A 22,867-nucleotide genomic window follows, 5' to 3' on the forward strand; every position below is an offset into this window, starting at 1 on the left:
TGTCCTAATACTGTAGCTTATTCTTCTGCCTAGTTGGCTTTGCAGAGGTTAGGTCTGAATAGTGTTCACTGTGTGAACTAAACTGTGTTCTTGGCTAGAAATAGCTGTAATGTGGATTGCAGCCATGTGTAAAATGTAATTGATCCGTATCTTTGAGAGATGCTAAATGTTAGATTAATGGGAGCAATTCTGTAAACTGCTTTATGGTAGCAGGAGACATACCGTGAATGAATCTTTATGAGTATTTTTATGAATGGCTACAGGTCAGCTGTTGATATGAAATGAGAAGCAGTGTTTAAAGATTAAATGGAAGGGCTCACTCATACCGCATGACTTCCAATCTTCTCACCCAAGTCTACATCTTGGAGCTTCTATAAAAAGCAGCTGAGCTGTTGCGAAAGAGTTGCTTATCTTTTTCGTGCACTGTGTCAGCAATGCTGTTGTCAAGTAGACATTGGCCTTTTCCTCTAACCGCTCTTGCCCTCTGTCATTTTCCGAATGAGGACATTTCATAATCCGTATGATTTACAAAAAAAAATTTTTTTCGAAATGTTTCTAGATCCGCTCTGGCGCAACCCCACCTGACCGTTAACGCCAGAGAATCGCGTCACGTGCACGGAGGTCAGCGTACGAGATCCTTCGCCCTCGCCACTGGGCCAAACCGGGTCGATTTGTTACTCTCCCACGAGATAACAGCGAGCCGAGCCGGAAAGTCGGGTTTCAGAGCAGGGCCTCAGCAAACTGCCATCTGGCTCGGTGTAAGAACATGACCTTCAAGTGCCCTTGAAACACACAGCTGGACAAAAGCCAGAGGGGAAGAAGTGCCCCCACCCCCCCCAACAGAAAGGACGCATTCACACACCGACGCACAGACTGGCTGAATTATGTGGTTTATTTTGAAGAACACGCCCCATGGCGCACACAGAATAACTAATGACCCAATTGCAACTCTGCCATCGTTAAGGAGGCCCGATTGCCACAATTAACCTTAACACAATTAACAAAAGCCTGCTCATAGAACTTAACATATAAAAATCATGCAAATGAATGCTCAGTATAAAATTATTATGTATATGTATATATTTATATATAACTGTTTCAAGGAAAAAACTATTTAAAATGTACAAAACTACATTTGATATAATGTCATTTTATAGTTCCTGCCAAAGTATTGCCTCTTGTTCTGTTTAATTTCACAGTTTAAGATAATATGTAAAAATAAAAAAAAACATTTCAAAGGAAAAAAAATAAGTACACAAAAGCATAAAAATATTTTAAAAGACAAATAGGAAATATATATATAATTTGTTACATACATACATATAAAAACAAACGTGTCTGGAGCACCAAAAGGCACATTGTGCTGAAAGATTTGTACATTTGGTGCTCTTTTCTACCAGCCAACATAATGAGGTTCCTACACTTGCCAGATATTTCTCGGGGAACAAAACAAGGCAGCTGATTTGAGTGGCTTTAGTGCAGAAATCGGCTCAGGTCTACACAGTGATTCTTTAACCTCCACCATGTTGATAACACCTTCCCTACCTGCCCATGGCATGTGCCTGAGGCATATTTCCCGTTTACTCCCTGTGATGCCGGCTGGCACCACCTGCAGCTTTTTATTCAGAAAATGGCGCACCTCACCAAAGATACAATGCAGATTTTCAGGCAGTACGTACGACTGTCAAGCAAATGTGCATGTGCAGCAAGCAAACACTATTAGTGACAAAAGTGTTAGCGGTGTTAGGTTCTGGAATGAGCCAAACTCAACTAAACTCATAAATGCATATTAGAATATCAAGAATGGGTCAGAGACTGAGTTCCAGCTCTGTCTTTGTATAGTCAGTAGTCTGTTAAGGATTCCGCTAAGCTAAGCTAAGCTAAGCTACCCACAGCCTCTGAAAGAGCAAGGTTAACTTCAGGACACATGCACTGTGTTGATCTGTTCCTGGGTAACAGGTGACTTTGTTGTGACCTCAGTGTGCTGCAGGAAGCTACTTATTCCCTCAGGGTCACCATTTTAAATCCCATAGCAACAGAAGCATGACGTGGGGGAAAGCTTTCTGTAAAGTGTGCCATGAAGAGGCCATAGATTTAATTAACTATGTAACACAGTGCCACAGAACGGCCCTGTACAAGACTGTCACTTACAGTACATCAGGCAGGTATGAACTGCACACGTGCAGAGAACCAACCGTTACGTTTGAATGAAAACTTCAGCTTTGGTCATATTGCACCCATGTTAAATGGAGTTTGTTTTGATAGAACATACAGTGATTGAAATATAATCAAAAGTAGGATTGTTGTCATTTGAAATCGTTTCATGTTAAGGGCTTCTAAGAACCAATTTAAAAATGGCACACTGGTTTATCGCGTATATATTACAATCAAAAACGGGGTCAGGAAGATTGAAGATACAAAGCATGATTCCTTAAATCAACTCTTACAGAGTACATTTTACGCTAAGTACCTTTAACCATAGATCACTCAAGCTTCATGAACTTTTTTTTTTTTACTGTACAAGACTTTACTATCTAGTTAGGATTTTTCTCCTCCATTTGAAGCTTCCAAGCCCCTATTGACTACAGTACAAAGTTTAACTCAGTACTCAAAGGCCAAAGGGAAGAGACTGACAGAAAAAAAATTGTGTGTAAAAACCGGGTTCCCCCCCCCCCCCCCCCCAACACGGCATCAAGGCCAGCCGGCTATCAGCGCCCAAGAGAGACGCTTGCTTCACCTGTTCTGTGTGATACAGCCCTACAGGCTAAAGGACAGTGCGGTGTACACTGACCCAACAAAGCGCGCAAGGTTAAATGTAGCTCGGTAGCCATACAAGCGAAAGCACGCTAACACAATATGAGCTATGATATCAGATCTTGGCAGGAACTCGTGGGTACACAAGAGATAGGAACGCAAGAGGCAATGCCCTGGTACGGAGTTACACCGCCGGGGGAAGCGGGGCGTCCTCCTTCCTATTTTTGGGGTCAGGCGAGCAGCACAGGAAGAGCCGGCTTCCCAAGCTCTTGTAGGCGAACCTGAAGTACATCATGTGACCCATGGCGACAAATGAGACGGAGAGAATGACGAGCAGGCCGAAAGCCTCCGGGTTGGGCGCCAGGATGACCATGATGAAGTGCAGCAGGTCCAGGAGGTAGTTCATGGAGTTCTGGACGCCGTTAATGATGCCTCTCTCAGACTCGATCACGTTTTCCTGGATTAGCTGAGTCACGCTTAAGTCGAAGGACCAAAGACCTGGAACACAAGGACAAATTAAGTACCATGGATAAATATTTATCACCTCATAATTATGAGTGATAAGAGACAATTATTATAGTACTAAACACTCATGGCTAGCCATAAGCCATCAGAAGATAAGGACAGACAAGGTTAATAACAGCGGTAATGTATGCCATGGGCAGCAGATTTTGACACACTATGTCAAAACACGAGGCTCAGAGTGAGGCACTTAACCCATAAACACCTTTTTTTCGACCCCTTGAACGCCACCACCACATACAATCATAAAGTTCCTTTTCCCAGTACCTTCACAGGAAAGAGTCTGCGGAGTTGTGTGTTCGTCAGCTGTGTAACCAGCCGATTAACTGATCGATTAAGCGCAGATTGACGAGGGAAGCCAGCATGTCGTGCGGTTGTCCACCGTCAGGGTCGGCGGTCTTTGACGCTTACCGACTCTAGCAGCAATGACCCCGGAGAAAAGGAGGCCCACGGACCAGTAGTTAGCGGCGGTGGAGGTGGGGGCGGTGGGGGCGGTGGTGGCGTTGGTGGCGTTGGTGGAGAGGGCGCCCGGCAGGGTCGAGTGCCCCTCGGCCAGGGAACCGTCGTCCCCCCCCATCAGTTGGCTGACGACTTCGTGGAAGGGCGAGACGCTGAGGTCGAAGGGGCTCCCGGGCGCGAAGACGGACAGGATGCAGAGCAGGAGGCAGGAGAGCTGGGCCGCGCCCGAGAGGAAGCCCGTCCGGATCAGGCCGCACCTCTTCCTGAACCACGTGAAGGCCACCGTGCCGCAGATCCCCGACACGGCCGAGGCGCCCATCAGCAGGCTGAGCACCGAGCCGTTCACGCCCTGCGTGTAGGCGTAGCCCGTGGTGATGCAGTCGAATCCAAGCACGGTCATGTACAGGAAGGCCAGGCCCATGCCTGCCAAGAAGATGGGCTGCCGGTAGTAGGCCACCCAGCCGTCCCGGACGGTGCGGAAGGGCTCGGTCAGCTGGTGGCAGCGCCCCCCGGCCTCTTCCTGCGAACCCGCCGTCGCCTGCTCCACCTCGGTCATCAGCTGGGAGCCTTCGCCCGGCTTCTCGCCGTCCTCTGGGTCTGAAATCAACAAGAGAAAGGCGTTACAGAGACACACTGAGGCCGTGTAATCAAGCACACAGATAACCAACGCACGCAAGCTTTCTTCTTATCTCTGGTCACTGGTTTACGGAGCTTGGGTGGTGCACCTTTCTGGCCGTTGAGCTGGACCAGCTCCTGGGCCTCGGCCTTCTGGCCGGCCTTGACGGCCAGGGCGGGGGTCTTCTGGTACACCTTCCAGAGCAGGCAGTACTCCAGGCACATGGAGCAGAGGTTCCAGCCCGAGATGAAGCCACAGCCGATGAAGTGGGAGCCGAAGGCCATGATCTGGCCCACCAGCATGGGCGCCAGGATGTTGGTCAGCTGGTCGATGATCCTCACCGTGGCGTTCATGTCTGTCGGAGAGACCGAGACACTGTTAAATGCCAGCCTGTTCGCAGGAGATGGAGAACGCATACATGTAAATACATGTGATATAAGGGAAGGCTAATTCATTGTACTTCCAGGATGGTCTAGGTCCCATTTGTGCTGCTTATTGTAGTATCAATGATCACTGTGCCTGTCCAGTATGAAAAGCAGTGTGGGAAAAAAATATTCCTTAAAAAATAAGAACTACAGGCAAGTTTACTTACGCATCATTAAGAAAATATTACAGCACTTACGGAAATTGAATACACCGCAACATACTGATATAAAACATCATCAAGATCAGAAAAAAATAGTCCTATCTTATCCAAATATATAGCCTAACATTACATGGGTAAATACTCAAATGACTAATATAGTATATGCCCATATATATTGCTGTTACATATATTTAAAATATTTTGCAATAATTCCATATATGCAATATATTGCAGTGCATTCAATTTGTGTACAAGTCCATATCCAGGTCAAGAAACTGACACCGTTGTACTTCATGAATGATAAATGCATTCTATAAAAATGATGGCGTGCGTGTTTTGTATTATTATTGCATTTTATGGCTCCCCATTACCTGAGCTATGAGAGGAGTTATAAAAGGTAAAATAACAGAAACATTTCCTGTGGAGTTCACACCAGGTGTGCTGCAGACATAAAGGACCTCTACACTCGGATGGGTTTCCATGGCGACCCCTTACCTGCCAGCTTGCTCCGGTCCTCCCCTGCCACCACTACGATCCAGTCTCTCTGAATGGCGATGGAGGTGGCCGTGCTCGCCAGGTTTGCGATGTTGGCGATGGTGATGACCATGATGTAACAGGAAGTCTGTCAATCGTAAAGAAAAGGACGTTTGTGAGAAACCTGAAAAGACAGCTGTTTGAGTACAGGTCCTGTGTTTGAGTACAGCTCCTGCATTTGAGTACAAGCCCTGTGTTTGAGTACACGTTCTGTGTTTGAGTACAGGCCCCGTGTTTGAGTACACGTTCTGTGTTTGAGTACAGATCCTGTGTTTGAGTACAGGTCCTGCATTTGAGTACAAGCCCTGTTTTTGAGTACAGGTCCTGCATTTGAGTACAGGCTCCACACTTTTACTCTCCATTTATGGCCAAGTAATGTGTCTCATTGCAGCTTGTTACCCGAGATATTCAGTGTATATTACAACAACAACAACAAAAACTACACAAATAAGCAAATGTTTTATGTTCTGAAATATTTCCTCATGAGTGCAGTACTGACAGAATGCATCTTCAAGATGGCGAGATGGAGAGATGCAGTTTAAGTAGCTCTGCATTTTTTCGAACAAATTGCGCTAACAACAGAGCAAAACCGCTTACCACTACACCATCACACGCGGAAATACCGAAATATCAACAACACAAACGTTAACGGAAAACAGTCCATAATGCCACCCAAACCAAAACCGAAAAAAAGATGGAGAGGAAGGCCACACAGAAGCCCCGGACTCGCCCGAGAGACATTCCTGCAAAGAGAATGCAAACCAAATGCAGGTTCTACAGGCCATTAAAACCCCTCGCCTAGAACTTTCTGCAGTGAAGCCGGAAATATGCGCCAAAACAGACTCTCGCATTGAAGAGGTAACCGCGGCCCTGAGAGGGGAAATTCTACGATTGGAAACCGATATCAACCGTAAGCTGGAAACTATTCAGGCAACCTCACTCTCCCACAGCGAGACCATCCAAGAGCTAGAGGTAGCGGCTACAGCTAGCTCCGACGCTACGGACGAGTTGAAAGTCGAAGTGGAGCGCATCTCCGGCTTGGTGTCAAAATTATCAGAAAACTGTCTATATCTGGAGGAACGTTCAAAGCGTCAAAACTTGAGAATAGCCGGAGTGAAGGAAGGTGTAGAACACGGGATTTTACAACTAAACTACTCAAAGCCTCTGCTTGACCGAGCACACAGGGCGCTGAGAACACGACCAGACGACAACGCTCCACCTCGACATCTGATCCTGCGGGTACATCACTTTAGACTCTTGTACCCGGCGTGTACCCAAGTATGCATGGGAGGATGAGTTGGGTCAACAAATCTCAGATGATTTATGGGATGAAAGCCTACAATATATTCATACTTGCTCTATAAATGCCAGACACTGCCTGATACAGTTTAAAGTGCTGCACAGGTTTTAATATTCAAAATCTAAACTGCATAAAATATTCTCCAATGTTTCCCCTCTCTGCAACAAATGTCAGCTTCAAGAAGCCACTTTAACACACAGCTTTGTACTTTGCCCCAAAATAGAAAGCTTTTGGACCAGAGTATTCTGCATCTTCTCCAATATACTGAAAATCTCACTGGAGCCAGATTCAAAACTGATTATATTGGGAAATGCGGAGGCACTTAGAAAATTGACTGCATCTCAACAACACCTTGTCTCCTACGGGCTAATAGCAGCAAAAAAACTAAAATACTTAATAAATACTTATATACTTAAATTCTGGAAAAAAGATGAAGTTCCTCCAGTGAAGCTGTGGATAACAGAATTAACACACGACACATTACACATAGAGAGAATTAGATTTATCTTGAAAGATAAATTGAAACAGTTTTTAAAAATATGGTCACCATTTATTTCCTTTCTGGAACAACATCCAAATTGAACACAAACTCAAAAGTTACAAGTAGTGCTGGGCGGGCGGGTGGATGGGTGGTTTGACGGGTACATTCCCCCTTTTTGCTGTCTCTTTGTCTTCCTTTTCTCTCTCTCCTGTTTATTTTATGCTATTTTTGTAAAATAATGTAAAAATTGAAGCAGTTCTCTATCCTGTATAAAGGTCAAGATTTCTGCACAAATGCTTCCAATAAAAATATTTTAAACAGAATGCATCTTCAAAACAGCTGCAAAGAATATATTCCTTTCAACTCTTTCATGCTGTTTAGTGTCAAGTTTGGCTTGGCTGGCTCCCTTCAAGCCCGATGTCAGCCAGTTCATTTGATTCATTATCTTATTTCTAGTGGAAAACCTCCCTCAAAAATAGTGCAGTTACAATGACCTGAATATTTATACAGCAGGATAGCATACATTTTAATTTCCATTTTATAAACCGATGGTTCCCAAACCTTTCAGGCCCAAGGCACCCCTGTAAATAATTTCCATTTCCGCAGCACCGCAAAATGACGTACACAGTTTTCAACACCTTTTACCGTCTTTGACAGATCGATTAAAAGAAAATATCAGTGTGTCTCCCAAATTCATAGTGGTATTAATCAAAGCCTTTTTAGTTATTTAATTGGTCATAGGGAGGTCGGTCAGCCAATCAGAGGGCCCCCCTTGAAACCTCAATCATCATTAAATATCGTTTTCAACCGAAGGAAAAAATATCGAAACCCCAAACCCCTCTGGTGTGGAGACACGTCAGAAAAATTGAAGGACGATGAACAAGCATAGATGAAAGGTATGATCACTTTAAAAAGCGGTATTAAAGTAACCAAAAACAATTTAGTCACTGTTGTTCTCTGCTTTGTTACATTAAGCATGCCCACATTCACGATATAGATATATGATTGTGTACTCAAAATTTTGCGGTATGGACACATAAATATCCAATATTATGTGATAGTAACACAGTGACTTTGCCAATGTATTTTATATGAGGCAGAGCGGTCGTGGTGATGACACAATAAATCTGGTTGATTTTAGGCAGGAAATTTCGCTTTCAGTATTGGATGTGTGGAAAGGAGGTGCATGTAAGCTCACAGCCATCACCACTATGATGGATCATTAAAATTACTTATCATTTGTAGAGTTAAGAGCGGCCAGACCATGGTCAAAGTATATACAACCAGTAGAAATCTTCACACAATGTAAGCACAGTCTCCTATAATGTAAACTGGGCCTTTCAAACAGACCATGTTATGAATAATAGAACCAGCAGGGGCTAGATCTGGTGAATACCTGTCTCATGTATTATTTGACCAACTAATGAAATTTGTAACAATAATAATAATAATAATAATAATAATAATAATAATAAATTTTTCATTAAAATGCAGCTCAAACAGCCATTTTGTTGAAATTGGTCACTGAATGTACTGCCTTGCTAATGTGCTCTTATGCATGCCTCCACAGTAAATAAGGTGGCAATGTTGAGGGGTCCCCAAAAGTATAGGGACGGCGCTGCTTACAAATTTTCCATTATAAATTGAAATCTGAGTCTTATCATAACTTTTTCATTTTTAACAAAGGCTAACTCAAATCTTGAGGGGACCCCTGGAAGAATCTCACGGCACCCGCTTTTGAAAAACGCTGGTCTAAACTGTGCAGCCTGTCCAGTCTTAGTTCATATAAGTTGTTAATGCTTCACTCCTAACTAATTTAATCATGTTCCAACAAGTTATCTGTAAAATAAATAAATACACACATAATAATATTAAGTATAGTACTCACAAGCAACCACCCATCGAAGAGTTCTTTGAGCGGTGTCTTAAATTGGAAAACCACCATAAACAGAATTCCACAGAGAATCACAGAACAGTTCTGGACGATCAATGAGGTTTGTGCAACTGTACAAAAACAGAAAAACCATAAATACATAGAAAGGTCCAAAAAGAGACAGTTAAGTGCATATAAGGAAAAATAACCCCTGCGACTATGGGGGCTCCTGTGTGCCACCTTCTAGACCTCGTCACCTCATTATAATATCGTGGCCCGAATGTGCCACATTCTCAAATATAATATTGGAGCAAGAAAACAGGAAATAGAAGGAGGAAAATACTAAATTGAAATACAATGAATAAATGTATTTGACGTAATGAATAGTTTAAAAAGTGGTTAAATTAATAAATACAAAAAATAAAATAATAAATCTGTGATTTGTGAGCAAAATACTAAATATAACAAATTAAGTTCAGAGAAAATATATATAAATAATTTAACTATATTTATTTGTGTCCATTTAATTATGTGAATGTAGATTTTACTACTTAAGAAGGTGGCACACAGGGGCCCCCATAGTGACATGTCAGTTACAACGAATTTATAAGGGCATGTACAACCTAAGATTATTTAATAACTAAAACCATTCAAATGATAATAAACACAGGAGTGTACTTTTAATCATAATTCAAGTGTTATTACAGGGTATGTGTGTATGAAAGGGACATTAAGCCTTACAAACCTTTAAGCCTGGGGTTTTTGTCCACCCAGTCACCAATAATGGCTCCTAGCAGCAGGACAGAGCCCGCCACTACTAGTCCGTATACGGCAGTCAGCAGTAGGCTGTTACCGTACAACTCCACCAGAAACACAGCGACTGCAAAATTCCACATACGGTCTCCCTGCACGACAAATGCATCAAATATTTCACAGTTAAAACAATTATATGTAAGTGCATGCGTTTCATTTCGGCTTCAGATACACCTGCTGTTTTCTTAAATATTTAGGTTATGTCAGGTAAATTCGGACATCAGGTAAAGTGGGACATATAAGCTTTGAGGCACTGTGCTCTTTAAATATTAGCAGCCAATCACTGAAAACTTTCAATTGTTGCTACATCACTACTTAACATAAAACAATCGTTTTGATTGGGCTGTAGTAACCAGGAAGTGTGTGGCAAAACCTTGAAGGACGTCAGGTCAGGCCAATTGCTCGGTAAGCGCTGTGGCATATCGAATTTCACTTTTGCATAATAAGGGTGCTAACCCAAAAACAGACTATTTAACAATCTGCAGAGCTGTATTATGATGAAGTGTTTTATAAAGTCTTTATGAAGTCTGAATACACATTGTTTTTTAGTGAATAAGCATTTGAAGCACTGTCCCATTTTACCAAAAGGTGTTTGGTAAAATGGTACAAACATTTCAGCTAAATTGCGACACCTTTTAAGTGTTAATAGTTGCAATAAGATTGCGATTTGATCAGTTATGCTGTAATACCCTGTTATTATAGGCATTTTCTTGTATTATCTTGACCTGGTCACACATTTTGCCTCGCACAGATACACAATACTCCCCACAACCCCCATGAAACCTAGGCTAATGTAGGCTATGCTCCCACACAAGCACTGTCACACAGGTTAAGGTTAACAATATGAATCTAGGGAGTAGGGACTAAGATGCTCTGTATCACCCGTGTGTGTGTGTGTGTGTGTCTGTACCTGGGGGACACACTAACATGGTCGTGCGCACACACACTCACTCTCTCTCTCACACTCACACACACACATAGGAGAGAGGGAGTATAGTTAGATAGGGAATGCAGTTGAATATAACATGAATAAGCTGTTATAGATAACAGTTGATCAGAGTTTATTCGTTCATGCTAGCACTGTTCACTAATTGAACAGTTTAGTAGCCTAGGTCAATATTGCTGAGCGGTGTCTTTTGATGTCCGGCACATAAATCATTGATTTGTCATGTTAATTTCACATTAAAATGAGTATGAAATGGTTTCTTATATTGGGCAAAGTGTTTGTATTCATAAAAAACATTACATGGGCCTCTAGATACATTTTCTAGATTTTTTACAGTTTGGTATAAGTAGATGCATGCTGTTAATTGTAATTATTTTTGTATTCATACAACACCTGATTCCCTATTTTACTCTGGTCAGCCCTTCTATAAGGTATGATTTACTATGTTCAATTGTACTATGTACTATGTTCAAATAAAAAAAATATTTGAACTGAAAATTTACCTTTACCTTACCACCTGTCCCATTTTACCTGAACATGTCATCAACGTGAGAGAAGGGGTCTTGGTGTGTTTGAAGGTCTGTAGTTTCTAAACAAGTATACTTTACAACATAATTTAAAAACAGAAATATTGCAGAGATCCGTGACTACTTATAAAAACATCATTGGAGTGAGTAACCAGCTTTTTTGATGGTCTCCTGGTAATTCTACCAAAGAGTGTCCCAGATGACCTGATTCCACCCGCCTACTTTGCTATTCTTTAAAATGTTTCAGTAATGTGCTTGACTGGGACAAATGCACAATATAAGTGAACTGGCTATCTTCCAATCCAAAGAGAAGCTGTATAGCACATTTGCAGTTTTATCGTCCACTTAAAGGTCGCATTTACACTGCAGGTCTTGATGCCCAGTTCGGAATTTTTGCCTATATCCGATTTTTTGACCGCCTGCTTTCATCTACTTTTAAAAGTGACCCATATCCAATACCTGTGTTTACACTTGCTTAGCACTTGAAACAACCCGCATGCGTACACGACGGTTTGGTTCCCGAAGAGGAAGTAAACCATAGATTTAGATCTATGAAGTAAACATTCAGCCGGCACTTCCGCTATTTGCAATGGCCGCAAACAAGACCGAAATATTCATCCAAGCTATTGCTTTAATAGAAAATGAAAATAAGGATGAGAAATTTGTAGTAGGAATGAAGGTGGATGTTAAGCCCGGGTCTGGATGGGAAGCAAATGCTGTTTTTAATGACGTCCATGAAATAGGGAGATTAATGAAGAAGGAGATTAGGGAAGTTAGGGCAGTGAGGGTAACCGGGGGGGAATTATAAGCATTGAGTGCCAGTCAAAAAGATTGAGGGATAAAGCACTTAAAGCTAAAATATTTGGTTTGACAAAAGTTGTCTGTTTTTTAATGAGGTAAAGGGTGCTATGGAAAGGGGTGATCAGTGGGGTCCCGGTATCGCTATGCTGACTGTTTCTTGGAGGTGGAGGGAGAATTGGGGGCGAGGCGAATGAAAAGTTATCGGGAGGGTAAAGAACAAGAAAGTGGCTCAATATTGTTAGAATTTGAAGGAGAACTACCGGAGAGGATTTATTTAGACTATGTTAGTTACAGGGTGAGGGCATATGAAAGGGTTCCACTGAGGTGTTACTGGTGTCAGGATTATGAACACGTGGCAGCAGTTTGAAGGAAAAGGGATCACAGGTGTAAAAGGTGTGGGAAAGATGGATGTCCGAATGAGGATTGCACAATGTCTAAAGACCAGGCAATATGTTTTCACTGTGGGGGAAATCATGAGGCAGGAGCAAAGCAGTGCGAAAGAAGGAAGAGGGAAAGCGAGGTGGAAAGAACAAGAGTGCAGAATAAAATAACATATGCAGAAGCAACGAAGAGAGTGAGGGCAGAAACGGGAGCTGTGAGGAAGGAACAGGATAGAACTGAAACAGAAGGAAAAGATCAAGTGAGGTGTGACAGAAATGATGTATATGGATAGAAGAAGGTTCTTAGCATTTATAGCGATGGTGATCAATTGTGCTAGTGAAATAGAATCAGAGAGGATCAAGATGGTGGTGGACACAGCGAAAGAGATTTTGGGATTTTTATATCTAAATTGTACAAAATTCCAAAAATTCCCGAGCTTAACTTCCCTTAAAAAATTTCCGGAAATTTACCAGAAATATTCCGACCCTTTGCAACCCTAGACATGATATACAAATACAGTATGGATCATTGCTATTGACGTACAATTATATAACTGAAAACCTTAACCTGGATTTGCATAGTCATGCCATGATCACATATTTCTCTTCAGTATGAGAGCTGTAATTATATATTTTCTGATATTTTCATGACCCCAGAGCACAGAGGTTAAGCGGGGCTAGAATGTCGGTGGTGTGCATTCGGTCGATTAAAGGGTCGATGGAGGTGCCTGGCAAAATGTCTCGATGTAGACTTATCATTGGTCCCTACAATCATCTCTGCATAATATATGCGAGGCATACAGTGAGGATCTCAATGCAGCTGGACCTCCTGACATACCAGCAGAGGCCGTTTTCCCGTTGGGTGTTGCAGACACCCAACCATTAAGAATCAGGGAGGCACTGGCCCAACATTTTGCTGAACAGCACTGAAATATGGTGGCACAAGTAATCGTATATAGGCTACTGTAGGCTAAAAATGTAATGGCGTTGGCAAACGTAAATGCCAGTTTATAGTTTTATATTTGAAGCATTTTATTTAGACACAGTATATAGGATTTTTGCTGAGTACAGTAACGTTACTATTTTTTGCATTGTGGTGTACAATGAACTGAAAGTGCATTAATTGTATAATAATAAAGTCAAGTCCACATTCTTCATGCTGAATATTTATTTATTTAAACTGTATTCAATGACTTGAATGGAACAGATCTTGAACCCATGACGAATACAAAAAACTAACTGAAAAGCAACACAAGAAGCACAAACACTAGGGTGCATGCTTTGTGCTTGCAGTTTCCTGGGTTTGATTCAAGACTGTTGTATAAACACCCGACAAGAAGACTAGGCTAAGATAACTCCTCTAGTTAACAGGAGAAAACTCAAATGCATGTAGGCCACTAACACCTTCCAGTGTTCCCACTTAATGTAAAAAATCTAGGCTATTCTGAACTTTAAATTGCCTGAATATTAATTTAAAAAATTTTTTTTTAAAGGTGATAGAGGTCATATCGCCCACCCATACCTACAAGGTGTACAACAGTACAATGTTAACATGAGAAAACAGGGCTCACCTTAAATGTAGCCAACATAAACTATTGCCTGAATATTAATCCTGAACAATATTGAATTAGGCAGGTGAAAAAATGGGGGCGGGGGGGGGATTATACCTATCATCTTGTTATCAGTATAATTGGACTAGTCATCCTCAAATGGCGGCTGGGGGCTGCTTGGCTTGGGCTGGGCAGGAATGATTGGCTGAGAGTGGATGTGGGCCTGGTGAGAGGGTGAAGGTTGGGTATCATGGTGAAAGGGAGGAAGGAGGTGTGTATGATCCTCTTGAATGAATGGAGGGTGTGAATGGTGAGAGGGACCAGCAGAAGCATAATCCTGGTAAAAGGGAGGAAGAGGGTGGGCATCATTTGGAATGGGGAGTGTGTGATCCTGGTGAAAGGGTGGAGGGCGGACATGATCCTGGTGAAAGGGTGGAGCGCGGGCATAATCTTGACCAAACAGAGGAGGGTGGACATGATCCGGGTATGAGCTTGACTGGGTGGTATGGCCCAGGTGAAGGAGTGGCATCTCAGGTTGGTGAGATTGTCTTCCTGCAAGGAACTGTGTAAACAGGGTCATCATCCTTAACTCATGGGCGTGCTGGGCTGATTGCAATTTAAGCTGAAGCTTGGTGTCATCCATCTGGGAGAGGGATTCTTTAATCTTCTGGCCAAACACCTCCACTGTGGATTCCATTTTGTTTTTCCGCTTCCTGCGTGTTGTAGATGCACCTGTAGAAAGACATAATTAATTTCTATACATAGTGAGCCATTTGCTTATGATTTACTTTATTACTTTTGTTTATGGATTACTTTACTGTGCACCCCTATCATTCTAGCTGTCTTGTTCTATTAACAATTTTGTGTGAAAGGATGTACAATACCTTGAAGGACTGAAATAACTATTTGTAAAAAGGACATAATATTTTCTGAAGAACAATGACTACTACAACATTTTGAAATCTTACCGGTTCCACTACGCTCCTGTTGGTGTGTGCCAGGTGTTGGTGTTCAGGCCCTTGAAGTCGCCTCTTTGGTGCTCACACTGGATGAGGCGGTTGTCTCACTAGATGAGGTGGTCTCTGGTGTGTCAGGAAGCTCATCTGGTTAAAGGCAAATGTTGTCTTGTAACATAAAAAGTGACTGATATGAACTAAAGATATTCAAAATGACCCTCAACAAGTAGGACTAACATTATTGAACTATACAGGCTATAATAAGAAAAACAAATTTGTAATATAGCCTGTTGAATTTCCGTAGCATATTACTTACTATTGTAGCCATCACCAAATTAGAAATTGCTTTACGTTACCCAGCCACGTTCGGTTAGGTATGAGATGTCATCATGCTTAGTAATGATGATAGCTAGGCTAGCTAGCTAGCTGGTAACACCCAGAGACTGTAGAAAATAACACCAGTACATCCTTGTTTCTAAACAAATAGGCTAACACTGACGTTATTGATAATATCACATCACTTTTTTCCAATTTGGCGATGGCTAAACGTTAGTCTAGATAATATGCCAGCTAATTTAGCTAATGTCAGCAATAACTTTAGTTCTTCCTTACCAGTAATGTTATCACACTCCGTGTCTTCCCCGTCCACTGTCACTGACGATGCTTGCTTCTTGTCGATAACTATCTAGTATCTCAGTTGGTCGGCAGCTTGGTTTGTCACCTAAAATGACTTCCATTTGGTCGTAGAAGGGACATGTAGCACAACCACTGCCACTCTTGCTGTTTTGGTCTTTGACCGAGGCTACTTGTATTTCGATTTTAAGGTCTTGATTTTGCGCTGACACTGTAGCCACGAGCGTTTAAATCCTCGCTTCTCCTATCGTGACTGAAATTTCTTCATAAACGGATTTGTTTCGGTACAAACCATTTATTTTAGCCTGCACCAACTCTTCGCCCCAAAGGCTTAAAAGACAGGTAACCTCGGCAGGTGTCCACTGGATTCAGCCGTCGTCCTCTATTTTACTTTCGCCGTTTTATTTCAGCGGAGAGTAGCCAGTTGTGCATGTGAAAGTAACATCGTACATCATTAAAATGCGTAAAAGTATAAAATCGTCGCTTTTTCAATGACGTGCGAATCGCAATTACCGAGAATATCCGATATGTCCGCTTAGATGACAGTCGCATTGGCAGATATCCGATTCATATCAGATATTATTTTCACATATGATTGAGGCCTGAGGATCTGAGAATATCTGATTCCATGTGCCTTTTTCCTGCTTACACGTCCATAATACTTATCCGATCTGTGCCAAATGTGAGCAAAAAATCGGAATTGGGTCATTTTTACCTGGCAGTGTAAAGGCGACCAAAATGTAGCCAGGCCACGACAAACACAGAATGCGTACTGGCAGAAAGAATGTTCTTTGTTAATTGGCCAACTGAGCTGTTTGAAAGCCAATGGGGAAAAGAACCACCGATGAGTGATTTCCATGTGAAAACATCTGATGCTGCAGCTTTTATTGTATAGTATAACAGATATAATGTCAAAATATCTTAAGAAGCAATAAGACAGGAAAATATGAGAATGTTAGCTTTACATCGGAAACCTTGTTTGATGTGCGTGTGTTGTTTATAAATTGCTGAAGAAAGCTAAAACTGTCATAGCCTACCTATTTCTTTCAATAGACAACTGTTTAACAGTGGACATTTCAAACAAAAATAAATACGTTAAAAACACGTGTCAGAACCTTGCTTGCAATAAATGTATTCAATATAAAGGAGTGTGTATTTGTTTTACTCACCCACGTTGAAAAACCATGCCCAAGGTAAATAAGAAACTTCGCCGAAGTAAAAAAATCACAAAAAGAACCTGCAAATGTATAGAGATTACTGTTCGATAGTCTAGCTTTTCTTCAGTGCATGCAGCTAGCACTGTCTAATGTCATGTATTGAAACCACATCATTGAAATACAGTGCCTACCACCACATTTCTTGGATCTTGAGTTTTCCATCGTATTGATCGCTGTATTTAGTAGTAGGCTTTTTTCACTTCGTTCCGTAGTAGTATCACCCCACTGAAAATACGTATTAGACTATCTATTTGCAAATAATTCTAAATAGCTGTTTTTCTCCTCTCCAAACTTAGCTATCACTGTAGCTGAAGTTGGAAAGATATATTTTATATGAAACTACTTTTAAAAAACTAGTGTTAATGCAAGCCGAAACCGCCCGACGGTCCGACCTGTTTGTTTCTGTCGGCCAATATTTGTTTCCTAAGATGAATCTAGGAATTTAATGAATAATTCATGAAGAATGATCCAATAGAGCAGAGCGCAACGCGTCATACTCTGAAAACCACGCCCACCGGAGGGGAAAACAATCGGCGCCACAATAATAGAATAGGTTTTTCGGTTCGGCAGCTTATAAAAACTTAGTTCTGGGTTCTTTACCCAGTTGGCAGTGCATCCCACCACACACCAGCTTTTAGGTATTTTTATGTTGTTTGCTAGCAGACGAAAGTGGCAAGGAGGCACCTTCACGTGATGAATTGTTTTCCCCTCCGGTGTGGGCGGGACTTCATTGCGACTCTATCACAAAGGCCAAACCAATCCTGTGATCCGCTTGCTTGCAAATGTTTAAAAAAACATGACGGTGATAATAATGTAATCGCTGGTGTTAAGATTAGAAACATATTTGTTAGAAACAAATTTACCACGCAGTTCTCAATTTTAGGGAGTCATGTTAGCCATTAACCATAGACCGTATAAAAATATAGACGAGTGATCATGACGTCACGCACTGATTTGTTATGGTTGGGCTGCATTCACACCAGATCAGGCAATGCGGCAAAACGGCAGTCTTCCCATTCATTTGAATGGGGGTTGTGCGTTCAGGCTGCGGCAGTGGGGACTGGATGGGGTACCGAAAAAAACGCAGCTGCCTATGGCAAGAAAGTTGAACCAGAATCAACTTTTGCCTGAACGCAACCCAACTTCACGCTGCAGTGGCCAATCACGTAAAACTTGTTTAAATTACCATGTAGCAGTCCGCTGTTTTACCGAGCAATTGCCAGACAAATTACTGACGCGATTAATTTCCTAAGATTTGATTTTATGATCGTCATCATGATTTGACAGTACCGGGTAACGGGACGAGTACCGAAACAATAATTACTAGCTTATGCTCACTGGCGCATGAAGCCCAAACTAGGGCGCAGCCACATTGCCCGTTGCAACATATTTTTTACAGTCTCTGGTTGCAACCAACGCAAGCGCAGTGGCGCGAAAGACAAGTCCACGACTACAGGAAAATCCACCCCGACTACCTTGCATGGTAATTAGACACGCCCACGTCTGGACAGCAATCGTGGCCTTGCAACCACAGAACCGTACTGTCATAACATTTCAAAAAAGTTAATTGTGCAAGATACGTTTAGTGTTACGATATTTACATAGAAAATTAGATCACTAGCTAACTAGCTAGCTAGTTATATAGACAGATAGATAACAGAACTCTAGATAGCTAGACAGATGTATCACGAGATAAATAGCTAGCAAGTTAGCTACATAGACAGATAGATCGATAGCAAGACGGTAAGCTTGCTCCCCCTAGCTAAGCAAATCCCGCTAGTTTGTCTTCTTAAAGAAGCTTCAATACTGCTTACAAATCTGATCTCACCAACAACATATACAAATTATAAAAGACGAGACTTTATGAGAATCAGGGGAAACATAGGACCTGGTTTATCTGAAAATGTCTCAAGTGTATTAACTGAAAGAACTGTAAGAACAGAGAACAGAGGTTAGTACAGTTGAACGTAGCACACAACATTTTTGGACCCTGGACTTTTAAATGGTGAGATCGTATGTAGCTAGCTAATCGGAATAAAACGACACAGCATCACACCTGCCGCTGAAGCACTCTGCCTGGCTGAGATCCTTTTTGCAACCAGGCGTTGCAGTTCATGCAGTAGCCACCAAGCGGCCAAAACCAGTCTTCGTTTTTGAAGCTCATTTCCTGGTCTTGTTGTTCCTGGTTTCTCACTAGCGCCACTGCGGTTGGCTCCAGTATAGGTGTTTCCATATCCGATTTCCATGTAAGTCTACGGTACAAATGCGGTCAAAATACAAAGTCTTTTTTCAAAGCCACTTATTTAGTGGTCCACAGTAATCAGGAAGTGACGCAAACTGTACCTCATTTGGGCACTGTTATAATATTTGTTGTGGACCAATGAGGTACAGTTTGCGTCACTTCCTGATTACTGTGGACCACTAAATAAGCTACAGTAGGGGCTACAGTCTATGGTCACTGGGGTGGGAGGTGGCGCCTCTTGGCTTTCTGAGGCCTATTGCAGCTCCGACTCATCGCGCACGGTCCACCTGTGCGAAGTCAGAAAATGCAGGCATCCCATTTCGTAGTGATTTCATTATGGCGTTTGCTTACAACTGCACTAGACGACCATAAAATAATCCTTTTTTATGTTAGCCACATGTCTTACTTTACTCTGCTACTTCTCCACGTCCACCTGTTAATAAACCATCGTAAGAAATCACGTCCATCTGTTAATAAACCATCGCAAGAAATCATTATTTTGCAGTGATGCCCTTTACGTGTAACTGTAGCAAATTAGTGGGCTAGCTCAGGTTCGAACCCAAATATGTTTCTGAGTTTGAATGCAAGTGATAATGTTGACCCAACTTTTCTTATCTAATTAATATAGCTGTAGAATCAAATGTAGTATACAAGTGCTGGTTATTGTCATGCAGAGATTAAACAGTATTACCTTGTTTTGCAAAGTTTAGTAACGCCTGGGTGGATCAATATAACCTGTGGACGCCGGCATTTTAGTTGCGAACGCTAGCTATTCAATTCAATTCATGATCAATGAATTTACCTCAGACTAGATGCTCTCGAGCCTGAGGTAAATTCATTTATCACTACAACAGCACTGGTGACAACATCAGTTTCACTTTCGCGCTAAGGTGATAACATCGGTCTCACTTTCATGCTAAAGACTAAATGAACGATAGTAAAAATATAAATGTATGTGACTGGGCAATTAATCAAATTTACATCTGTGATATCTATAACGTTAATCCTTGGTGCAACTTCTCTCTTTCCATACTCCTGGCAGGCTGACTGACAAGCTGACCTGGCCAATCCTAGCGCTTGAGGGCGGGAACTTCCCAGATTCATTCTTTCTATTGAGAGCAACCTATCCGGGTACTTTGCCCTTGCGTCATGCCCCCGCCCCTTTTTGAGTGAAAGCGGCCGCTCTAATTTGACTGGCGGTAAATGCAAATTCTGAGGTCTTTGCCAATTTAATAGCATAAAATAAGAATACCGTATTGCTTTTTAGCTATTAGGAGCCCAAATCCTATGGCCAGTCAGGCAAACAATTATGTTATGTCGTTGCCGATCAACGATCAGAGTCGTTATATGGAAAAATTAAAGAAACATCGAGCTAGCTGTTAGCTAACTTAATCATTTTGTTAAAGGCTAACATTAAATTGGGATTTCCTCGGCTTTTCATGTACTGCCAATTCTATTACATGCACTGAAGTTGCTGCAGTCGAATTCTGTCGAATTCGGTTACATTTGTTCTAAAAAAATTATATTCTTTCACAGTTTTTTTTAGAAACATGTTTAGAAGTGAAGCGAGGGAAATCTATTTTGATTATTGTTCTTTCCCCTCTTTTGCTGAGCTCCATACAAACTCGCCAAAAAACAAAAACGTTCACAATGTACAAACGTGCCAAGTTACTCACGCATACAAAGCACCATCTATACCTAAGTCATAATTAAAACATGCAAAATCTAGTATTGCCAACAGCAGGATGAATTCTGAAGTGTACAGAAACACCTTATATATCTTCACTTTGCAGCAGGACGATTCCCCAAAATATACAGCAAAAGCAACCAAGGAGTTTTTCAGCCCCGTAAAGTGGAAAGTTCTTGCGAAGTCAATCGCCTGACTTGAATCCAACTAGACATGCATTTCACTCGCTGAAGATCAAAAAAAAAAATAAATCCCATCAAACTGTTACAGGTCTAAACTGAGAGGTGAACCCAGGGGTAGAGCTGCAGGAGACATGAATCAGGTGGCATGGTAAAACGGTGATTTAATTAACAAAATTAAAAACTGACAAAGAAGGCAATATTTCTGGAACTAAAATAAACATGGGGACAATTCACCCTACAAAGCAGAACTCATGAAAAGCTGCTAATTAAAAACTGCCTTGTTGCTTAAGCAGTATGGTTGAAATCATTGTCTTGTTGTAGGATGAAGTGCTGTCCAATGGGTTTGGAGGCATTTGCTTGAACAGATAAGATGCTCATTTACACTTCAGAATTCATTCTGCTGCTATCAGCAGATACACCATCAGCTCACTGTATAGTGACATCTCTGTGTCAGGCCTGGTACGTGTCCTTATATGATATATGACATTGTTCAACCCTTTACAACCAGAGAGAAGTGGGTCCATAAACACAGTTATTGCTATATTTTTATGCCATGTTGATGCAACTGGCAATTTGGTGGACCTGCGCCATAAATATTTTAAGCCCTCCCAAGCCTCTTTTCAAACTTGGCACCGGGCAGTCAAGGCTTTTTATGTTTATGGATGACGTTTGATGGTAATTTCATCCGGTCCTTTGAACACTATTCCTGGGCCAATGTCATCTTCTTTATTTATTGATACACGACCTGGAAAGGGATTCATTTCAGGACATCTTATCTGCGCTTCTCCCCATAAGCACAAGCAATCGTTGCAGTGTCTGTGTGAAGGCAAAGGGCAAGTTATAAGAGGCCTTTCTTTGACATGTTGGCAGTCATATAGTAAGGCTCGTGTACTAATAGATCTGGTCACCAGTGCTAATGGTAGTGCTAATTTTCCATGGGTAAATGACCACAAGTTAAATTAAGTGGACATATCACAGGACTAGAAAAGTCTGAACATAGCAGCACACATCACTGGACCTATGACTAAACAGTAATAATGATTTTGTAACATTGCTGTATTTGAGATGAGCCATTTCATGTATTTTTGCTTTTCTAAAGGAATCCACATGGCAAATATTTTATATTGATTGCCAGAATTTTGAAGTTCGACATCAGGTAATCTTTTTGAAAATGGCAATTTCAACAAACAAATAACAAAGGAATATTTAATTATCTTGAAGTGATTTTGATTTTAAGAAATTATATTACCATCAGCTTATTATGCAATAAAAACTGGATGTGGTAAAGATCTATTGATCTGTTAAGACCTGTCAGCCAGTTGTCAAAGTTTGCTTCTAGGGAATTGATGGGAAATATGATAACTGAGGCATTATGGCATGTTCATCGGGGAAAACACACACACACGCACGCATACACACACACACACACGCAGATGCAGACACACTCATGCACGCACACACATACAGACACACACGCACGCACGCACGCACACGCAAGCACACACACAGACAGACACACGCATGCAGACACGGACACACACACACACACACATAGGTGAAAAGGGCAGTCGTCTAGGACTTCATCCAAGTCGAGTGGGGGCGGGAGGAATGGGGAGGGGAGTGTCAGGCAACGAGGGAGAAAGTAAAAATCAACTATAGTCAGTGCGCCCCCCCCACCCCCGTATGCAAGTGCAGTTTCGGTAACTGAGGACTTTGGGGACAAACATTGCACAGGTGTTTTAGATCAATGCCACAGCCGAGCTTATCTGCTGAGGACTAAGTTGTGTGCATAACCTATCGACCTGCCT

At 41.8% G+C, this 22,867-nt stretch overlaps 1 protein-coding gene and 1 long non-coding RNA gene across 2 annotated transcripts; both read right to left on the reverse strand.

Moving 5' to 3' along the window:
- Positions 1-873: 873 nt before the first annotated feature.
- On the reverse strand, positions 874-17,595 carry LOC135241175 (solute carrier family 40 member 1-like). Its single transcript, XM_064311341.1, has 8 exons — positions 17,080-17,595; positions 16,901-16,968; positions 9,871-10,030; positions 9,141-9,256; positions 5,433-5,559; positions 4,461-4,706; positions 3,688-4,332; positions 874-3,252 (listed from the first exon to the last, which is right to left on the reverse strand). The coding sequence occupies exons 1-8, from the start codon at positions 17,108-17,110 to the stop codon at positions 2,939-2,941; spliced, it is 1,707 nt and encodes a 568-aa protein (XP_064167411.1). The 5' UTR covers positions 17,111-17,595; the 3' UTR covers positions 874-2,938.
- On the reverse strand, positions 13,743-16,894 carry LOC135241176 (uncharacterized). Its single transcript, XR_010325920.1, has 3 exons — positions 15,711-16,894; positions 15,111-15,245; positions 13,743-14,874 (listed from the first exon to the last, which is right to left on the reverse strand). It is a non-coding gene; the product is annotated as an uncharacterized LOC135241176 (long non-coding RNA).
- Positions 17,596-22,867: the final 5,272 nt, after the last annotated feature.

Source organism: Anguilla rostrata, chromosome 15 (assembly GCF_018555375.3).
Source record: "Anguilla rostrata isolate EN2019 chromosome 15, ASM1855537v3, whole genome shotgun sequence".
Lineage (NCBI taxonomy): Eukaryota > Metazoa > Chordata > Actinopteri > Anguilliformes > Anguillidae > Anguilla > Anguilla rostrata.